Source organism: Neolamprologus brichardi, chromosome 9 (genome assembly GCF_056152115.1).
Source record: "Neolamprologus brichardi isolate AB-2024 chromosome 9, ASM5615211v1, whole genome shotgun sequence".
In the NCBI taxonomy this organism is placed as follows: Eukaryota; Metazoa; Chordata; class Actinopteri; order Cichliformes; family Cichlidae; genus Neolamprologus; species Neolamprologus brichardi.
In genome coordinates this window covers 8039803-8057172 of record NC_142112.1, presented here as the reverse complement: position 1 = coordinate 8057172, position 17370 = coordinate 8039803, and the positions used below count along the sequence as shown (strand labels likewise).

The window sequence follows — 17370 nt, the reverse complement described above, 5'->3', positions numbered from 1 at the left end:
GTTCACACTGTCAGACCATGATGGGATATGGGTCGCATAGGGTCAAAAAACTCGGATTTGATGCGCTTTTGCTTGCAGTCTGAACGTAGCCCTTGACGGTCTTCTTGTTTTGCATTTGCTTGACAAACACTACCTGCATGTAGTTTGTTTGGTCCTTGTGTACAGTTTGTGTTTGTGTTGGGAGCTGGATGTTTCTTGGTGTTGGTGATTAGTGGATTTGATTTTCAATGACATCTTTTGTAGAAAATCCTACCCCATCCCAGGCTTCATTATTAAACAATGTTTTCAGATGTTGCCAATAAAAAGCACTTGAGTAAATCAGTTTTTTCTTATCGCTGCTAGCAGTGAAAGTGAAGAACAAACAGCAAAAAAGACGTTAGTTTCAATGTATTTTATTCTTTACTGTAGAAACACTGTACATAAATTACTTTCTCTGAGACTAATATTGATGTACGTATAAGTGGAATTCATCAACCTCCGAAATAAAGAAAAAGATAAACCATAAAACATTGTCAACTCGTCATAACTGTTGTTGAAAAAAAAGATCGTAGCATATGAGGTTAACTCTCTGTGGAAAGTTCCTGCTCTTCCAAATGACTAAAGTTACTTTTCAAACACACATACGCACAATGGAAACTCTAAAGGAGCACAGAGACCCACAATCAATGAGTAAACATCCACATTGATCTTTGATCTATTACTGTTACTCGTTAATGTCACTGATGGCAATGCACTGTCCCTTTAAAGATAAACAAGCAAAAATAAAGGAGAAGCAACGATTTGTTACTACTCACAGCAATCCTGTCCCCCACCCCCCCCACCCAAAGCCATGATAACATGTTTCTATTGCAAGCAATACTACTACCTGTGACTGAGAAAAGCACAAGTCTATTTGTTATAGGCCGAGTCACATTTTGTCAAAGTGAGTAAGACCTGGGCAGCCAGGGGACCAATGTACATCCACTCAAACACAGCGGTGGCCCTACAGCCGCCCTGCTTCTTCACGTCAGTTTGACTGTGGTCTCTCTAAATCTGTAGAACCTGTTAGAGCGCAGAATGAGAAGAAGTGGCTTTTAAGTAAAAACACAAATCAAAGTTTGTCTTCGTTCAGGTCATAAATGGTCCATTCCAGTGGTGACGGTGCAGTAAAAGTAGTAATAGTGGTATAAGTAATACTATGTAAAAATGTTTTTGTTAATTTTCATATACCCTTTTTGTCTGAAGCAACAGCAAGTTTATATAAAGAAAGAAACTCAAAATCAGTTTATTTTTTTCAGCTTTCATACAAAGTTGAATTTTTGTGCCTGTCCTTCTTAGAGAGTCCACGACGGGGGATCCACTCCACGACAGAGCCGACAGACGTGGCTCCAAACAGAGACGTGACGCCTGCTACATCTCTTAGGGATGCACAGGTGGCGATTACACCGACAGTTACCAGCTGTTGAGACGCCTGTAAGCTCATGTAGCTGTAAAATCCTCAGTCGGCCGCTTGAACGAGTCTCTACATCCCACTGTTTGATAGCTAGACAGCAAACAAATATAGCAGTCGGGTTATAGCCCCCACCTTTCACGAAAGGCGGCGGGGATGAGGGGTCATGCGTGCAAGCTGTTCGAAGGCGGGCGACCGGGTGAAAAAAAGAGAAAGCGAGATAGAGAAAAAGAACATGACCGAAAAAAGGAAGTTTGCAGACCGTCGAGCTGCAGCCGTGGGTCAGCTGCACTGGTTGATTGTTACATCATCAGTCTAGAAATCCCACTTTAACATTTTGATCCCAGAAAAAGGGATCGCGGGATCTCTTCAGTGGCTTGGTTCAGTCTGTGACATCCATTTTTGAAAAGCTTTTGTTAGTCTCTGACAGTCAGCGGGATCGTTGGATGCTGTTAATGCCGTGTTACCTCCTCCCTATCTCACTCTGCCGTAGGAACTGGATGTTGTTCGCGCTGTCGGCTAGCTCGGGGTACTGCTCTATAGACAGTACGTAGTATCCGTCGTAGCCCAAAACCTTCCCGCTGCTCAGCAGCTGCCTCTTTTCTCCCTCCGTCCATAGCCGTACTCCTTCTTCTCCGTCTCTCACTCGCTGTTGTTCGCGCGCCCAGGCGCTCGACAGCGCCCTCTGCCTCGCTTGTTCCAGGATTCGCGCTTTCTCCTCATCCAGCGTCGTCCCGTAACGCACGTGAAGCGTCAGGGCGCCGTACTGGAGCTCCACATCAGCAAAACGCCGCGTTCTCCCGTTCATGACTGTCGTGGACTGGGATACTGTGACGTTTACTCCGTTTTCTAGTGACTTCCTGCCCGAGGTGAGCCGCAGTGCGCTGAGGTCGTTCTCAGGCAGGCTGGTCTTGATGAAGTAGTGCGTGTCTCTTCCCTCCACTGTGAAATGCAAGCCCTCGAGGTAAAAGGCGTTATTTAGGACAGCAGCCACCTTGATGCAGTCCTCGTTGGCGATGTTTAGAGCGCTGGTCACAACGCGCCCTTGGATCACGGCGAGCATCACTCCCTTTCCTATCAGAGACTTGACAGTGGCAAACCACAGCCAAGGCTTGTTGTGGTCTGAATGTCGCCGACTGAGCTGGATTTCTGGCATGCGCTCAAACGACAGAAAGGCCTGAGACTGACGGGTCACTTCCTGCTGGACGCCGGAGATAGACTGTGGAGAAAAAGCAGAAAAGGCGTCTGAAAATATGACTCGAGATTATTGTCTGCTGATCTAGCTGTGTGGACTCAATCGATCATTCCCAGAGTTGCTGCTCCAAGTCGTTCAATTCAATTTGATTTATGTAGCGTGAAATCACAACAACGCTTTATATGATCAAGTAAAAACCCGACAATAATAAAGACAAATAGAGAGAAGTCGTGTTTCGGGTCATAGAGAGCAAACACTTGGTGATGGTGGGAAGGAAAAACTCCCTTTTAACAGGAAGAAAGCTCGACTGAGGCTGAGGGAGGAAGACAGCATGAAGTCTCTGCTGCTTCTTTCCTCTTTTCCTCTTTCAGTTTCTCTCTTGAAACGGCCACTTCTATTTCTGTCGTTGCCGAGTTAACGTCAGTGTCTCTATGTCGGCGCCTTTTTCTCACTCTCAGTGTGTGTATGATTACTGATGACCCGACAACGCGTGTAGATATCCTCCTTTACTGATGTGTCTCACTAATAACTTCCTATTAATTTATTCCTCGTTTCTTCTCGTTCTGTTATCTTCTGTTCCTTGTCAACGTCATGTTTGCATGACTATATATAAATGAGTAACTATTAAGGTGTCTCGTATGTGGCCATCAGCAACAGTGACAAGAGCACCGAACGAACCACCCCAGACGTGGTTGATGCAGTTACATCATTTATTCCATTTACAAATATCATTCAGTGACTGGATTAGCCACCGACTCGCTGATGGCACGATTCTAAACCCGTCGTCAGTGCTGGCCACTGAGCTACCATACGAGCTCCAGATCCCCGAGGAGCTGCATTATGCTTGTTAGAGTTTCTTTCTTGTGCTGAAAAGTCAAAGAAAAATGTTTAAGAAGTACGTCCAGGCCAGGTTACATCACTGGAGAAAACATGAGGACCTGATATGTACGACTGATGACGCCCATTCGATTTATTCAATTTAATTAATTTTTTTCTAACACTGTTTGTTAAGATCAAGACAATAAAACGACTTGTTTAGTTTTAAGAAAAAATGATGGTTTGTATTACAAGCAAAAATGAATTTTGCACAAATGTAACCACTGTTGCTTTGACACACTGTGACTGGGCTGTGACTGATCGGTGTGGTGTTCCTCCATAGTTTATCTGAGCATACGTACGGGCAGGTCATCCCACAGCTGGCTCTTCTTCATCTCCAGTGATGGCTGTATCAGGTCAAACTTCGGAATAGGGAATCCTGGGATTGCATTATGGAGATGAAAGCCAAATGTGACCAACCAGATGTTGATATCTGCAGAGTGGAAACAGTGATATTTATAAAAGACACTGAGAAACAGAAACAACAATGCAATCATTCTGTATCAGAGGGACTATTTTTATGCCTTCAGATAAACTGACAAACCTCTGTTGGTGTTTAAAACATATCGATTCTATTTGATTTTACTCATATAGGGCCTCAAGGTAGGGGTGGGCAGTATGAACGGTAGAAACAATATGAATTTTTACTATACCGCTCTACCACGAGCACATGTTGATGGTGTCATGCAAGCAAGGAGCTTATAAAGAAGAGCGGTGTGGCGTTGGTCATGTGGACCTGGTTTGGGTTTAAGCAGTCGGATGTTGAGCAGAAAAATATCATCTGACAGTAATGGTGAAGAGACGGAATACAAGTCATGTGTTTTATCACTTCAAAGCCCGTGTTGGAGCCAAAAACTGCACCTTCCACAAACGCCCGTCAGTCCAGTGGAAAGAAACACGGCGGCCCGACACAGCAGATATTTGACTTTTCACTGTATTCAAAAATGTTGGTGCATTTATCTTCATTTATTTGTTATTTAAGAATTTTCTGTTACATTGTTTGGAAAAAGATCTGTTACATTGTAACAATTATTTGAAAAGTTTTATAATTTAGAATAAAAAAAAAAGTTTTGCACAATAAATGTTCTTAAAATAGCATTTTTATACTGTTCAGTCATTTTGACACACACACACACACACACACACACACACACACACACACACACACACATCTATATCTATCTATCTATATATACAGAAGAATATATCGTAATATATACTGTTACTGCACATGCTTCAAATTACACCGCAGTATGGATTTCAGGCCATGTCGCCCGGCCCTACCTCAAGGCATTTAATATCATAAAGTGAAGACAACAACAATAATCCAGAGGAAACAATCAGGTGACCCCCATGAGCGATCACTTTGGTGACTGTGAGAAGGAAAAACTCTCTTTGCACAGGAAGAAACTTCTGACACACTCATGGTGGGGCAGCCATCTGCCCAGACCAACGGGGGTGGGGGTGGGGTGGGGGGGGTGGGGGTGGGGGTGGGGGGGACGAGACAAAAGACATGCTGGGATTAAAGCAGAGAGGTGTATGAACACATGGTGTATGAACACATGGTGAAATAGGGTGAATTCAGAAAAAAACGTCTCGTCTACTGCAGCATAACTAAGCGAGGATTCAGGGTCACCTGGTCCAGCTGCTTCCACAGAGGAGAAACTATTGTACTTTTAAATATCTCAGGAACGTCTGCTTCTGTGTCTTAACTTGATTATTGCTATTACATCACATTTCAACATTTTCAGCAATCACTCACATCCATCCATCCATCCATTCGCTTCTGCTTATCCTTTTCAGGGTCACGGGGGGCGCTGGAGCCTATCCCAGCTGTCATAGGGCGAAAGGCGGGGTACACCCTGGACAGGTCGCCAGTCTGTCGCAGGGCCAACACACAGGGACAGACAACCATTCGCACTCACATTCACTCGCACATTCACACCTAGTGACAATTTGGATTATCCAATTAACCTATCCCCACAAGCTGCATGTCTTTGGACGGTGGGAGGAAGCCGGAGTACCCGGAGGGAACCCACGCAAACACGGGGAGAACATGCAAACTCCAATCACTCACAATCAGCATAATTATCAAAGACCAGTGGTCTGATTGACACCACAATGGACCACTGAAACACACAACCCTCCACACCTAGCCCTGGATTTATTGTTTTTATCAATACCACCCAAAACTTGATCCCAAACTTGTCAGGTTTAATTGCAATATACTGCAGGGTTAGGGTTATACTGTGGGTTTCCCAGGTTTGCTGACCAGCAGCCTAGTAAAGCCCGCAAGATGACAATTTCATTGACCTCAACACAAAAGGAAGTTCACAGCTTTTAGCAGCTCCCCACCCCCCCACACTAACAAAAAGGCAGTTGGCAGTTAGAAATCAGCAATCATTCACACACCCCCACTCCCCCACTTCTCAAGTAACAACCTAAATTACATATGAATTGATGCTAAAAGACTAGCCGATTTAGCTTCCACTTGGCTGACTTGGGTTAGAAAAGCCTGGGACTTCCAGGGTTAACTTTCTTCATTTAACTGAGGAGTGCTTTATAAATAAACTTGACTTATTATTTATCTGATGAAATGAAAATGATTTCTCGAGTAGTGTAGCAGGAATTATCCCACGGGTTATGTGACCTTAAAGCAACAGATGATACACACATGGACTGAAAACGTAGAAACAAAGCGGCTGTGCTCCTTTACCTGTCACATATTCTTTGACCTGGTGGATCTTGCTGATGGGGTTGTTACCCTGGAACATGTACAGGTTAAAGGGCTGAGGGTCCTTACCAACACGTGTCCACGTGCTGATGTCAGGAGTGGTCCACCTTAAAACACAGACATGCTCATGCTCGACACCATCACAGTCACCTGTTACACTTGTGCTGTCAGACCGCCTACCTCCCCGCAGGAATGTCATAATCTCTGTCTCCGAAATGAAGCAACCGCGTCAGAGGATCATACAGACCTCCATGGAAACCAATTACCAACACGAAGTCGGGGTTGGAATCAAAGTAAACTTCACCATACGCTGTGTATTGCACCTACACACAGACACACAAAGATCTGTTAATCGCATCAGAGATGGAGAAACAGGCAGGTCAGATAAATACAGTCACACGCTGAAGCCTTTCAGCAGGACTAACATGCGTACCTGTTTAAGCAGGAGCCCGTTGTTGCTGAACACAGCCAGTGGAGTCCCAGTGTTGTCACATGCAATATAAAACTCTTCCCCGCTGCTGATCTCCATGGCAAACACATGGCCCTGTGCAAAAATAACCAGCATTGGATCTAACAACAAAAACCTGCTATCATGCAGTTCTGTAAATGAACAACTGATCTAAATAATGAGGCTGCACACACACCGTGTTTTCACATCGTTGTGGAGATCACGCCGCTAACCCCAGCCATGAAAAACGAATGCCTAAACCCAACTATGACCGAAGTGTTACCCTGACACTAAAACCACAGTTTGAGTCTGAAAACTGGGATTTTGTCCCCTTAACGGCTGTTGGTCACAAAGATATGTAAACACGGTCAGCTGTTATAGATGCACCGTTAGCTTTAGCAGAATAACTAAATATATCACAGGGAGAAACCGCTCTCTGTCTTGTTTCCATATGCTCACTGGAGAGAAACCTGCTGTAACCAGACTGTCGTGCATCAAAAGCACAGCACTCGGTGTCTTGCCTGCTTCGAGCACGAGACAAAGCAAAGTTTTTAACCACCTTCTAACTTTAGCCAAAGCACCGCCGCGAGCCACACGACTCCTTCAGTGTGGTACCTGCAGATCGTAGTAAAAGGACGTGATCTCTGAGCTGGAGTGGTTGTAGACGTGGGTTATCCTGGTGGGATAGTTCAGGTCCGCGTAGAAGAACTGCAGGTGCTGGCCCAGGCTGTTCCTAGACGCTACTCGCCGACCCAAGCCGTCATAACGGTACTGGATGGTCCAGCTGGCTGCTTTGCTGTAGACACGAACTAGTAGGCCTGTTGTAAAAAAAAATAAGCCTTTAGAGTGAACTTTGCCCTCAGGATGTGATCAGGTGCTCTACGGCACAATCTGTAAACTTCTGTCTTGATTATTACATTTTCCTACACGTCTGATTTGGGTAATCATTTAAACTGTTTAAGCACAGTCAACGTCGAGAGGATGAACACTACTGCGCCACTTTGTTGCGTCTGTTGGTCAAACTGTGCAAACCTTTGGAGTTGTATTCAAATATCTCAGCTCCTCTCTGTCGGAGGAAGCCGTCTTCGTCCAGCCTATACTGAACGTCTCCCAGCCGAGTGATTCTGTCCCTCAGGTCGTAGCGCAGAGGCGTTAAACGCCCGCTGTTCCCGGGGTTCAGCAGATGCAGATTCCCGTTCAGATCGTAATTATATCTGAAAGGACAGAAAGTATAATCGGTGATTATTATTTGGCATCAGTGTTTTCTGTCTTTAATGCTGTGATCCTACCTCCACATCATCTTCTCATTGAGGGAGACGGTCTGCAGCTGTCCGTCCACATCGTACTCGTAACCATATTTGGTCGTGTTAGCAAACGGCCCGATCTTGATTTCTCGCTTCGTCACTCGGCCCATGTTGTCATACTGAATGGTGATCCAGTACATCAGCGACCTGAAGATCTCATACTGGATCTCCTTAATGCGGCCGTGCTGGTCGAAGTGCTTTGTGTAGGTCATCACTGCTGTGGAGATGATCTGGGAATGACAGAAGATCGACTGTTACAGCAGTGACCCGAAGCCCTGCTGATCACACTTCAGCAGACACACAACAAAAACTGCCCCTGACATCTGAACAGCCCCACCCTGCCTCAGGGGGGTTTTTGTTTCATTGCTTTGGAGACACAAACACAACCTCCAGCTGTGGGTGGAGAAAATGTCATTTGATGAGGGAAGAACATCTGCTGCATCTGACACACATAAATCACACCTGCGTGACTAACAGTCAGGGGCGACCGTGGCTCAGGGGAAGCGTATCTGTAACCGGAAGGTCGCCTACCGCCTACTGGTGATGGTCAGAGGGGCCGACGGCGCAATATGGCAGCCTCGCTTCTGTCAGTCTGCTCCAGGGCAGCTGTGGCTACAACCGTAGCCTCCACCAGTGTGTGAATGTGAGAGTGAATGAATAATGACATTGTAAAGCGCTTTATAAATCCAATCCATTATTATTATTATCATAACACTGTGTCCAGAAGCATAATAGTGGTTAAATGTAACTGTGGGTGCTCAAACTCTCAGGATCTGAAAGGATGTTAGCTCACTCTTTAAATATTAGCTCGTCTGCTGCCAGTTTAACTTCAAGGCTTCAAGAAACTTCCACAAATAGCTGCAATACTGAGAGGTCACAATAAACAAGCTGATATGGAGAATTAAGATATCTGAAATATATCCTTGTCACCACAGCGAGACCTGAAATGTCCAGCTACCTCAGCCTAACCTGTGCTATAAACTCTCAACTACGAAATGAAGATCCACAAAAACTGTTTCAAAATGTTTTCGTGATCTCTGCTGCCATAAGACACTGCCTCACATTCGCCAAAATGTCTAATTTATTGCCCATTTACCAATCAATCACTGATTAATGCACTTATCCCACTCGTCTTCTTCCTCTTGGAGACGTCCAAAGTTTTGTCTCATCAGTGGAAATATTTTAGGCGTCAGTGTCCCTGAAAGGATCTAACTGATGTGTCCTGCAGCGGGGGTGATAACATGATTTGGGTGTCCCTTCGGTCTCTTCCAGGAATCATCGTTCGGTTTGATGTGAATGAAAATGATGTTACTCATATGATATGGCCTTGCCAGTCACTAGATTTAGGAATGGTGCTCTCCGCCACCATCAAAAGACCAAAAAGGGAATATCTTTTGGAAGAACAGAGTTTAAACGATCACTCTAATGTCTGTTTTTTTCCATATTACTAGAATCTGAGCTGCTTATTTTAAACAGTATCGACGATCCGTTATTACCTGATTGATATCGTAATAAATGACTCCAAACTTCCCAAACTGCTCCACTTTCCCAGATATGTCGTCAAACTGATAGAGATCGATGGGCAGCGGCGTCTCGTTGATTACAGCCTGCATGCTGGTGACCCTGAAACTGTTGTCGTAGGTGTAGTCGAAGCGCGCGTTCACCATCCCGTCCTCGCTGAAGCGGAATATTTGCCGGTCGACCAGCGGGCCGATTTGGCGGTACCGGATGGAGCAGATGAAGCCTTCGCTCTGCAGGTTGACAGTCTTAAGCACACCAGCAGTCTCGTCGTATGTGAAGCTGACCCTGGTCGAGTCGTAAAGGATTTCTGCCAGCTTGTTCTGACGAGACAAATGTAAACAAGTGTTACAGTAACGACACGAGCAGGATGTCTGCTGACGTGTGCAGATCACAGCTCATCCAACTGTTTCTTTATGGTCAACTTTCAATGACCAAAAGCAACTGTGAAGCTGGAAAGATAACAACAACACTGCTGCGTGCTGTATGTACAGGACAACTGTGCCTTAAACATATACAGACATTTCATCCAGCTGCATAAAGACATGAATACCTGTCTGCGGTATTTGTACAGTATACGCCGGCCAGTGCCTAGATGAGCCACCCTCAGGAGCTAGGAAAGAGAAAGCAGTGAATGATTAGCTTTGCTGTTGTTGGGTGAGGTTGATCACATTCAGTGTGTCTTACTTGCTAAAAACAAAACGCACCTGTCCATCTTCAGAGTAATCCACAGTAACAGACGCGTTGCTTTCTGGTGGCGTGTAGATGTTCCTGTAATAGCCTATGGATCGGATGGTCTGCATGGTGTGTCGAGCCACGCTGGGCATGGTGACTGCTGACAGGCGGTCCACGGAGTCGTAGTCAAAGATGTACTGGTGCTGGCTGTGCAGCAGCAGCACCATGGACTGTTTCAGAGACAGTAGGAAGACAATTAGAAGCAGAACGCACTGACGGGTAGCATCCTGTAGTGAGAGGCCACAGACGTTATGATTGGATGTCTGAATTACAGTTTCTTATACAGAAAACAAAAGTGGTGCAAATGTTGTAAATGTGGACTAGATTCACATCAGTCCACACTGCAAATACATGAAGGTTCATTCAAGCACAAGTGGCATCGTTTAATCAGATGTTCTCAGATAAATATCCTGATATTTTTGCACCACCTGCTGCAGCTGCACCTACGGAGGTCATGCAAAGCTGCCCTGCATGTGTGTTTGACACGGATAACAAACTTTTCACAGTGCTCACTGACACCACAGATGCTGCTCAGATACACCTGATTTGGTCATGTGTGTGTTTTATAGGATACATTTCCACAGGGTCATGTGGAAATGTGTGGACGACCAGAAGAGACACACACAGCAAAATAAAGAATGTTGCACTTCAGTAATGAAATGTGCAATAAAATATGCTTTAATAAATTCATTTACACTTCAGCTTTCTAATTCTTTTATTTATTTAGACATTAGTAAAGTAATCTATTAATTAATAATGTAAAATGTATCAATGCAAGGTGATGTTGCAATGTAGCAATCAGAGTCTGAAGGCCAAACAATTCCCAACAGATTGATTTTCCCAAGTGGATCATTATGGCTTTGCTATACTGGTCCACTTAACTGTCACAGTTTATTTGATCTTTATTATTTTTTGGTACTTTTAAGTTATTACAACCAGAACAGACACTGTGGGACAGAAAGATGAAGAGAAGTTAGGAAGTTGAGTTAACAGAAGGAGAGAGAAAAGACACTGAATCTGTTTGATCACCTGCTGAAACAAAAACAGGCAAAAAGAAAAGACATAGCAGGGAAACCATGGCAACAACCCAGAAAAGCATCAGTAACAGTAAATAATAAATACTGAGCAGCAGGACTGATAATGCAGGATGTGTTTGCAGGCAGCAGCCAGTGTGAATGGTAAATGGACTGGTTCTTATATAGCGCTTTTCTACTCATCTGAGCACTCAAAGCGCTTTACACAACTTGTGCATTCACCCATTCAGACCCATTCGCACAAGCACATCTTTTTAAGTGTATATATATATATATATATACACACACACACATATATATATATATATATATATATACACACACACACATATATATATATATATATATATATATATATATATATATATATATATATATATATATATATATATATATTAGGGGTGCAACGATACTCGTATCGATATCGAACCGTTCGATACAGTGCTTTCGGTTCGGTACGCATATGTATCGAACGATACAACATTTTTAATTTATTTTATCAACTTTTCTTCTGACGGTGCTGTCTGTGTTGAGCGCTCAGTGGATCTGCGCTCGACAGTGCAGCCTAGGCGGAGTAGTCGAACACAGATTCACTGAGCGCAGGGCAAGCTAGCTAGACAGAAGTTAAGCTTGTTGCAACATGGCAAACTGAACCTCCCCCACCCTCATTCAGATCTGGCGTTTGGAACTATTTTGGTCTTCATGTGACGTATGACCCTGAAGGTAAGCGCGTCATGGACTAAAGTAAAACAGTATGTTGGATGTGCCAGCAATGCTCAATTGGTGGGAACTAGTGTGTTAGCGCAGTTAGCTCGTTAATGTGTTGACGTCTTCCAGCCCCACTCATGAGGCGATCCGCGGTAGCTCGTTAACGGAGATTTGCCGTGTTGTGGCGTTAACGTCATTTCAGATTAACGCTGACAGCACTAGTGGGAACACAACCAATATGACTGCACATTTACTCCGACATCATCCTCGTGCAAAGACAAGTGGAAGCAGACAAAAACAACAAGCACGCATGCTACAAACTTTAGCCGAGTCATTTAGACAGCCGTTAGCACATGATTCTCCTTATGGGGACCTGATATGTTTAATATGCTGCTGAGAATATAGCCCAGAAGAAGCGTATAGTAGAGCTTTTATTTTGGAAAGAGACATTTCTCTGTAATAAACTCTCTTTTCCAAAGATGAGTGATTCCTCAATCAGATACAGGGCTCGCAAAATCGCTAGCCCGACGTCCTGGGGCTTTTTTCCAGTCGGGCTACCAAAATCTATCTCTGCCCTGCCCGTCGGGCTATCGTAGGAAGGAAAAATATATGTCAATGCTTTTGCATTCTTTCGGAAATGTAGCTGGGTAATTATGTCATTGGCATCGGTGAGCCACTGTCAATACGTGACATATTGAAATCGCGTTTGAATTTGCACTTTTTTTTGCTTTCACTTTGCAATCGCGTGAACTGTGTATGGAGAGCGACAGTCACGATAATTTGCGCACCAATTCCTCTGACATCGTCTTATCAATCGTTAGCTTACTATGCAAACATGACAAGTGAAATCTCCTGCAGCTTAAACATGTGAGAGGTTGATCGCGCAGAGAATCGCTGAGCGTTATGTGAGTGTGTGTGTAAAAGCAGCAGGATATATATTTTAGTTCTGCTGAGCCAAATAAGACAGGTCAGGGTGAAGAAGTGACAGCCAAAGAAAAGCTTACCACAAAACGGAAAGGTTATGACAAATCAGACTATAAGGCAAAAAGAAAGTGCAGCTTTATGGTTTCATGGACAAAAGAATTTCTGTGGCTGCAATATGACGAGCTAAATAACCAGGGCTGCACATAAGTGGTCCGCAGGTGTGCATTCGCTGTCAAAATAAAAACCGCACAAGATAAGAAGTTGCAACGCGTGTTTGCGTACATAAGATTTTAAGGAAGAGGACAGACATTTGTTTAGAACTCTTAAAGATGTTGAAGAAGCTCCTTTAAGCAATTACTGTGATGTTCCTCCACTTCCAAAGAAATGTCAGAAGGAGTCCGAACCACAAAAGAAGCGAGTATTCTCGGAAAAGTGGTTGCAGGAGGTGAGCTGGCTTCAAACAAATGATGAACGCACAGAGAGGTGGTGCAGAATGTGCCGTGAAAATTTAATAAATGACAAATTAATAAAAAGGCATGAACATTTTTTTGTGTATCGAAAAAATATCGAACCGTGACACCAAAGTATCGAACCGAACCGAACCGTGAATTTTGTTGTATCGTTGCACCCCTAATATATATATATATATATATATCCTACAGTATATAGTTTTTCATTCTATAAAAAAAGGGGAAGCCTAGCTTCTTCCTGGGCCACAACAAGTTTCATAGCTTGAACGTGTTGCTCTGCTCGGTCCTGCCTGCTTGTATTCTGCATATTGTCCTAAATGGGTTTCAGCTGGATGCTGTAGCTTTCACCTACAGACGGGCATGTTAGACTAACTGCCAATTTTAAACTGATTATAGATGTGACTGTGAGAGCAGAAGCCTCAAAATGTGACATCTTGGATATGCAAATGGGACAAATTGTACAATAAAATATGTGAATGTATAGAAAAAAACGAACTTGTAGTTTCAAACGGTAGAAAAAAAAGGAGCATCGTGTATGAGGACAGCACGAGAACGAAGGAAAGGATACGTGGGTACTTTAAATGTAGGGACATGAGGAAGGTAGATATGTTATGTGTGCAGGAGGAGAAGAAGGAAGCAAGGCCATGGCCACTGAAGGTGGATACAAACTCTATCTTGGTGTTGACAGGAAGAGAAAAGGAGCAGTGGTGACCTTGAGTATGTGCACTGTGGAGCTGCAGAGTGTAAAGTCGGTGATGTTGAATGTTGTCTCTGCATGTACCTGACAAACAGGATGTCAGGTGAGAAAGTTGGATCAAACGGTACAGAGCGTGTGCGTGTGCGTGTGTGGGGATTACATGGTGTGAGCTGGAGAAGGAACAATGTTGCATACAGTTTCAGGAGGAGCTGATATTGTCACAGCCGGGGCAGCAGCCGTGTGGTGGAAAGAACGAGGACCCAAGATGCAGACGGCAGTGGAGATGCGAGTCGAGTAAAAATAACAAAGGTGAGAGAAGAACTGAACATGAAACTGGGAAAAACTAACAAACTGAAACATGAGGACAGCAGGAGATGTACAGAGATGGCAGATGAGGAAGGCTGTGCAGAGGAACACAGGCAGACACACACTATAATACACAGAGGGACACTGGGAAATCACACACAGTGGGAGGCACAGCTGGACCTGATGAACCTGACGAGACAGAACCAACAGAGGGAGCACCAACACAGGAACCCAGAACACAAACCATCCCAAACAGTCCACAAATAATAGTGATAATAATAATAACAATAAATACACCAAACACAAAATCACTGAGTCCACGGACTCAGGACCATGACAGAGATAATCTCAGAGATAATCTCAGAGATAAGCTCAGGAACCAATGTGACAGGAAAGCTGATGAGCAGAGAAAGAGTTGCTGGACTAAAGGGAGACGTGATGATCAGCAAGCAGCAAAGAAGGAACGCTACAGATGAAAGGTTTCTATTGAGGGTGTTGGTGGAGAGCAAGGAGGAGATCAGAATGAGGTGTACTACTGACAGCATGCCCAAAAACAAACTACGATGTTCGTCAAGTGTGGCGGAGAGCTACGTGTCCTGCTCCACCCTGGAGGACATGTAAGAGGCAGTGGTGAGGTGTGCAGCAGAGCTGACAGGTGGTTTTAAATCATCAGCTCTGAGCCTCGTCTTGTTTGCAGTGGTGATGGTGGACAAATGAGGTCTCCGTGGACCTTCACAGATGACACTTTAATTCTGTCATAGCAGGGAGCAGGTGGAGGTATGAACAATGAAAATCAAAAGAATCAAGAAAGAATCTGTGTGAATGACAGGAAGGCAGCTGGAGAGGTGAACATGCAAGCAGTGGAAGCATCGAGGGTAGATGATGAAGTCAATGATCCAAAGCAATGGACAGAGCAGAAGAGAGGTGAAGAAGAAAGTGTTTGCAGGGTGGAGATATGTTCAGTAGATAGTGAGAGCTGCTGTGGTGGAGACAGGAGGAAGAGCTGCAGGTGGCAGTTTTGTTGTAAGTGATGGACAATAGTAGAAATGATCCCCACAGACTCCTCAGTTAGCTTGGAGATAAAGTGAGAAAGGAAAGATGGAGATGCTTTGGCAGCGGTTTGGGGGGAATAATGGACACAATGGACTAAAGATGTATAGAGCTGCCAGCTGGAGGTACAGAGGAAGACCGATGGATGCAGTGAAATAATAATACTAATAATAATAATGAATGCTGTCATCCTACACAAACTCACTCACAAGCTGGCAACACTCGGCCTGCACCCCACCCTGTGACTGGGCTTCAGCCAGCATTATTACTAACACTGGCGTCCCACAGGGTGGCGTCCTCAGCCCCGTCCTCTACACCCAGTACACCCACGACTGTCTCCAACAAAGACAACATCACACTGAAGTTCGCGGACGACACTGCAGCGATCGGTCGCATCACTGGAGGAGACGAGGCGGATCATAGGAGAGAGGAGGCCGGTCTGGTGTCACGGTGTGAGGACAACAACCTCACCCTGACACTGACAAGACAAAGGAGGTGAAAGTGGACACAAGGAAGAAGAGGAGGAGCCTCACCAGCCGCTGTTTATCTGGGGCCTTGAAGTGGAGAGGGTGAGCAGCTTCAGGTACCTGGGCGTCCACATCAGTGAGGACTCGCCTGGACACTGAACACCCCACAGCTGGTCAAGAAGGCTCAGCAGCTGCTGTATTTCCTGAGGAGGCCGAGGAAATTTGGTATGTCGGCCAAGATCCTCAGCAGCTTCTACAGCTGCACTGTGGAGACCCTGACCAGCTGCATCACTGCATGGTACGGCAGCACTACTGCTATGGAGCGCAAACGCCTGCAGAGAGTGATAACAACTGTGGAGAAGATCACCAGAACTCTGCAGAGGAGCCACCATCCAGAGTCCAGAGGAGAGCTGCCTCCAAAGACCCCTCACACCCCCAACACTTCTCCTCGAGACGAAGGTTTAGAAGTTTGAAACCCAGAACATCCAGACTCACCATCTCCTTCTTGCCCACTGCCATCACACTCTTGAACAGCTGACCCATTCTGAACAGTAATGATTATTTTCTGCACGTCTGGTCATCTTACATTCAGCTTTAGCTCTTTTGCACACATCTGTGTCAAATCTCCATATTTTGTCTCCTTTTCTGCCTTCATCTATTTATATGTTTTATTTCTATTGTACATATTAATCAGCATCTGTGGGTGAACAGCAAAGAAAGAATTTCATTGCACAAAGAAAAACCTTTTCTCTTGTGACACATGACAATAAACACTTTGAATGTCAGGGGTAGAAGGATACCAGGGAGGTGATTTGCTGTGTGGACCCCTAAAGAGAGCAGCCATTTATTTTAAATACATTTAATTTGATCACTTTTCTTTATTTGAGCACTCAAAGCACTTTACACAGCTCGCCTCACTCACATCAGCACTTCCTGCTTCGTATTTTCTGTCTAAATGCTGAATTTAATTGAATGTGCACACACACACATTCAGCAGAGAGCAGCTTGGAGTTAGTATCTTGCTCAAGGATATTTCTCCATCTTCAGTTAGTGCAGGTGACAGTTTTCTGGGCCCTTCCCCAGATCTGTGCTTCGATCCTGTCCTGGAGGCCGCAGACAGCTCTTCAGCTCACGGCTTGCTTCGTGCTGCTTCGTGCTCTCACACAGACGTCTACTGTGATGTCTGAGGCGTCTGAGAACTTTCAGTGACCTGAACTGAAAGTGTACAAATGTAAACTTTGCACACACAAGAGTCAAAAACAAGACCAGCAGAATTTATAATTGACAGTGAAGCTTTGCTAAGTTAAGCCCAGAAACTCAGCTCTGCTCCTTGACAGACGTCCCAGCAGCGTAAGATTCAGCATAAACAAAGAAACCAACCAAACACAAACGTCCACTGACCACATTAAAACAGGATCTATCAACTATTTCATTTCTAAACTAAATAGTTGAATAATGTCAGACTGTAAATGCAC

General features: G+C 44.6%; 1 protein-coding gene across 8 annotated transcripts in view; it reads right to left on the bottom strand.

Annotated features, from left to right (window-relative positions):
* Nucleotides 1–386: 386 nt before the first annotated feature.
* Nucleotides 387–17370, bottom strand: part of tenm3 (teneurin transmembrane protein 3) — a 388426-nt gene continuing 371442 nt past the window's right edge. For all 8 annotated transcript variants that reach the window (XM_087845866.1, XM_087845865.1, XM_087845867.1 and 5 more), the window contains 11 exons: nucleotides 10212–10409; nucleotides 10058–10117; nucleotides 9483–9827; nucleotides 7972–8216; nucleotides 7715–7896; nucleotides 7298–7500; nucleotides 6668–6778; nucleotides 6415–6557; nucleotides 6217–6341; nucleotides 3803–3933; nucleotides 387–2648 (listed from right to left, as the gene is read on the bottom strand). In XM_087845866.1, coding sequence (XP_087701992.1) covers nucleotides 1893–2648; nucleotides 3803–3933; nucleotides 6217–6341; nucleotides 6415–6557; nucleotides 6668–6778; nucleotides 7298–7500; nucleotides 7715–7896; nucleotides 7972–8216; nucleotides 9483–9827; nucleotides 10058–10117; nucleotides 10212–10409 — 2499 coding nt within the window. In that variant the 3' untranslated portion in view covers nucleotides 387–1892. The remainder of the gene's footprint in view (nucleotides 2649–3802; nucleotides 3934–6216; nucleotides 6342–6414; nucleotides 6558–6667; nucleotides 6779–7297; nucleotides 7501–7714; nucleotides 7897–7971; nucleotides 8217–9482; nucleotides 9828–10057; nucleotides 10118–10211; nucleotides 10410–17370) is intronic.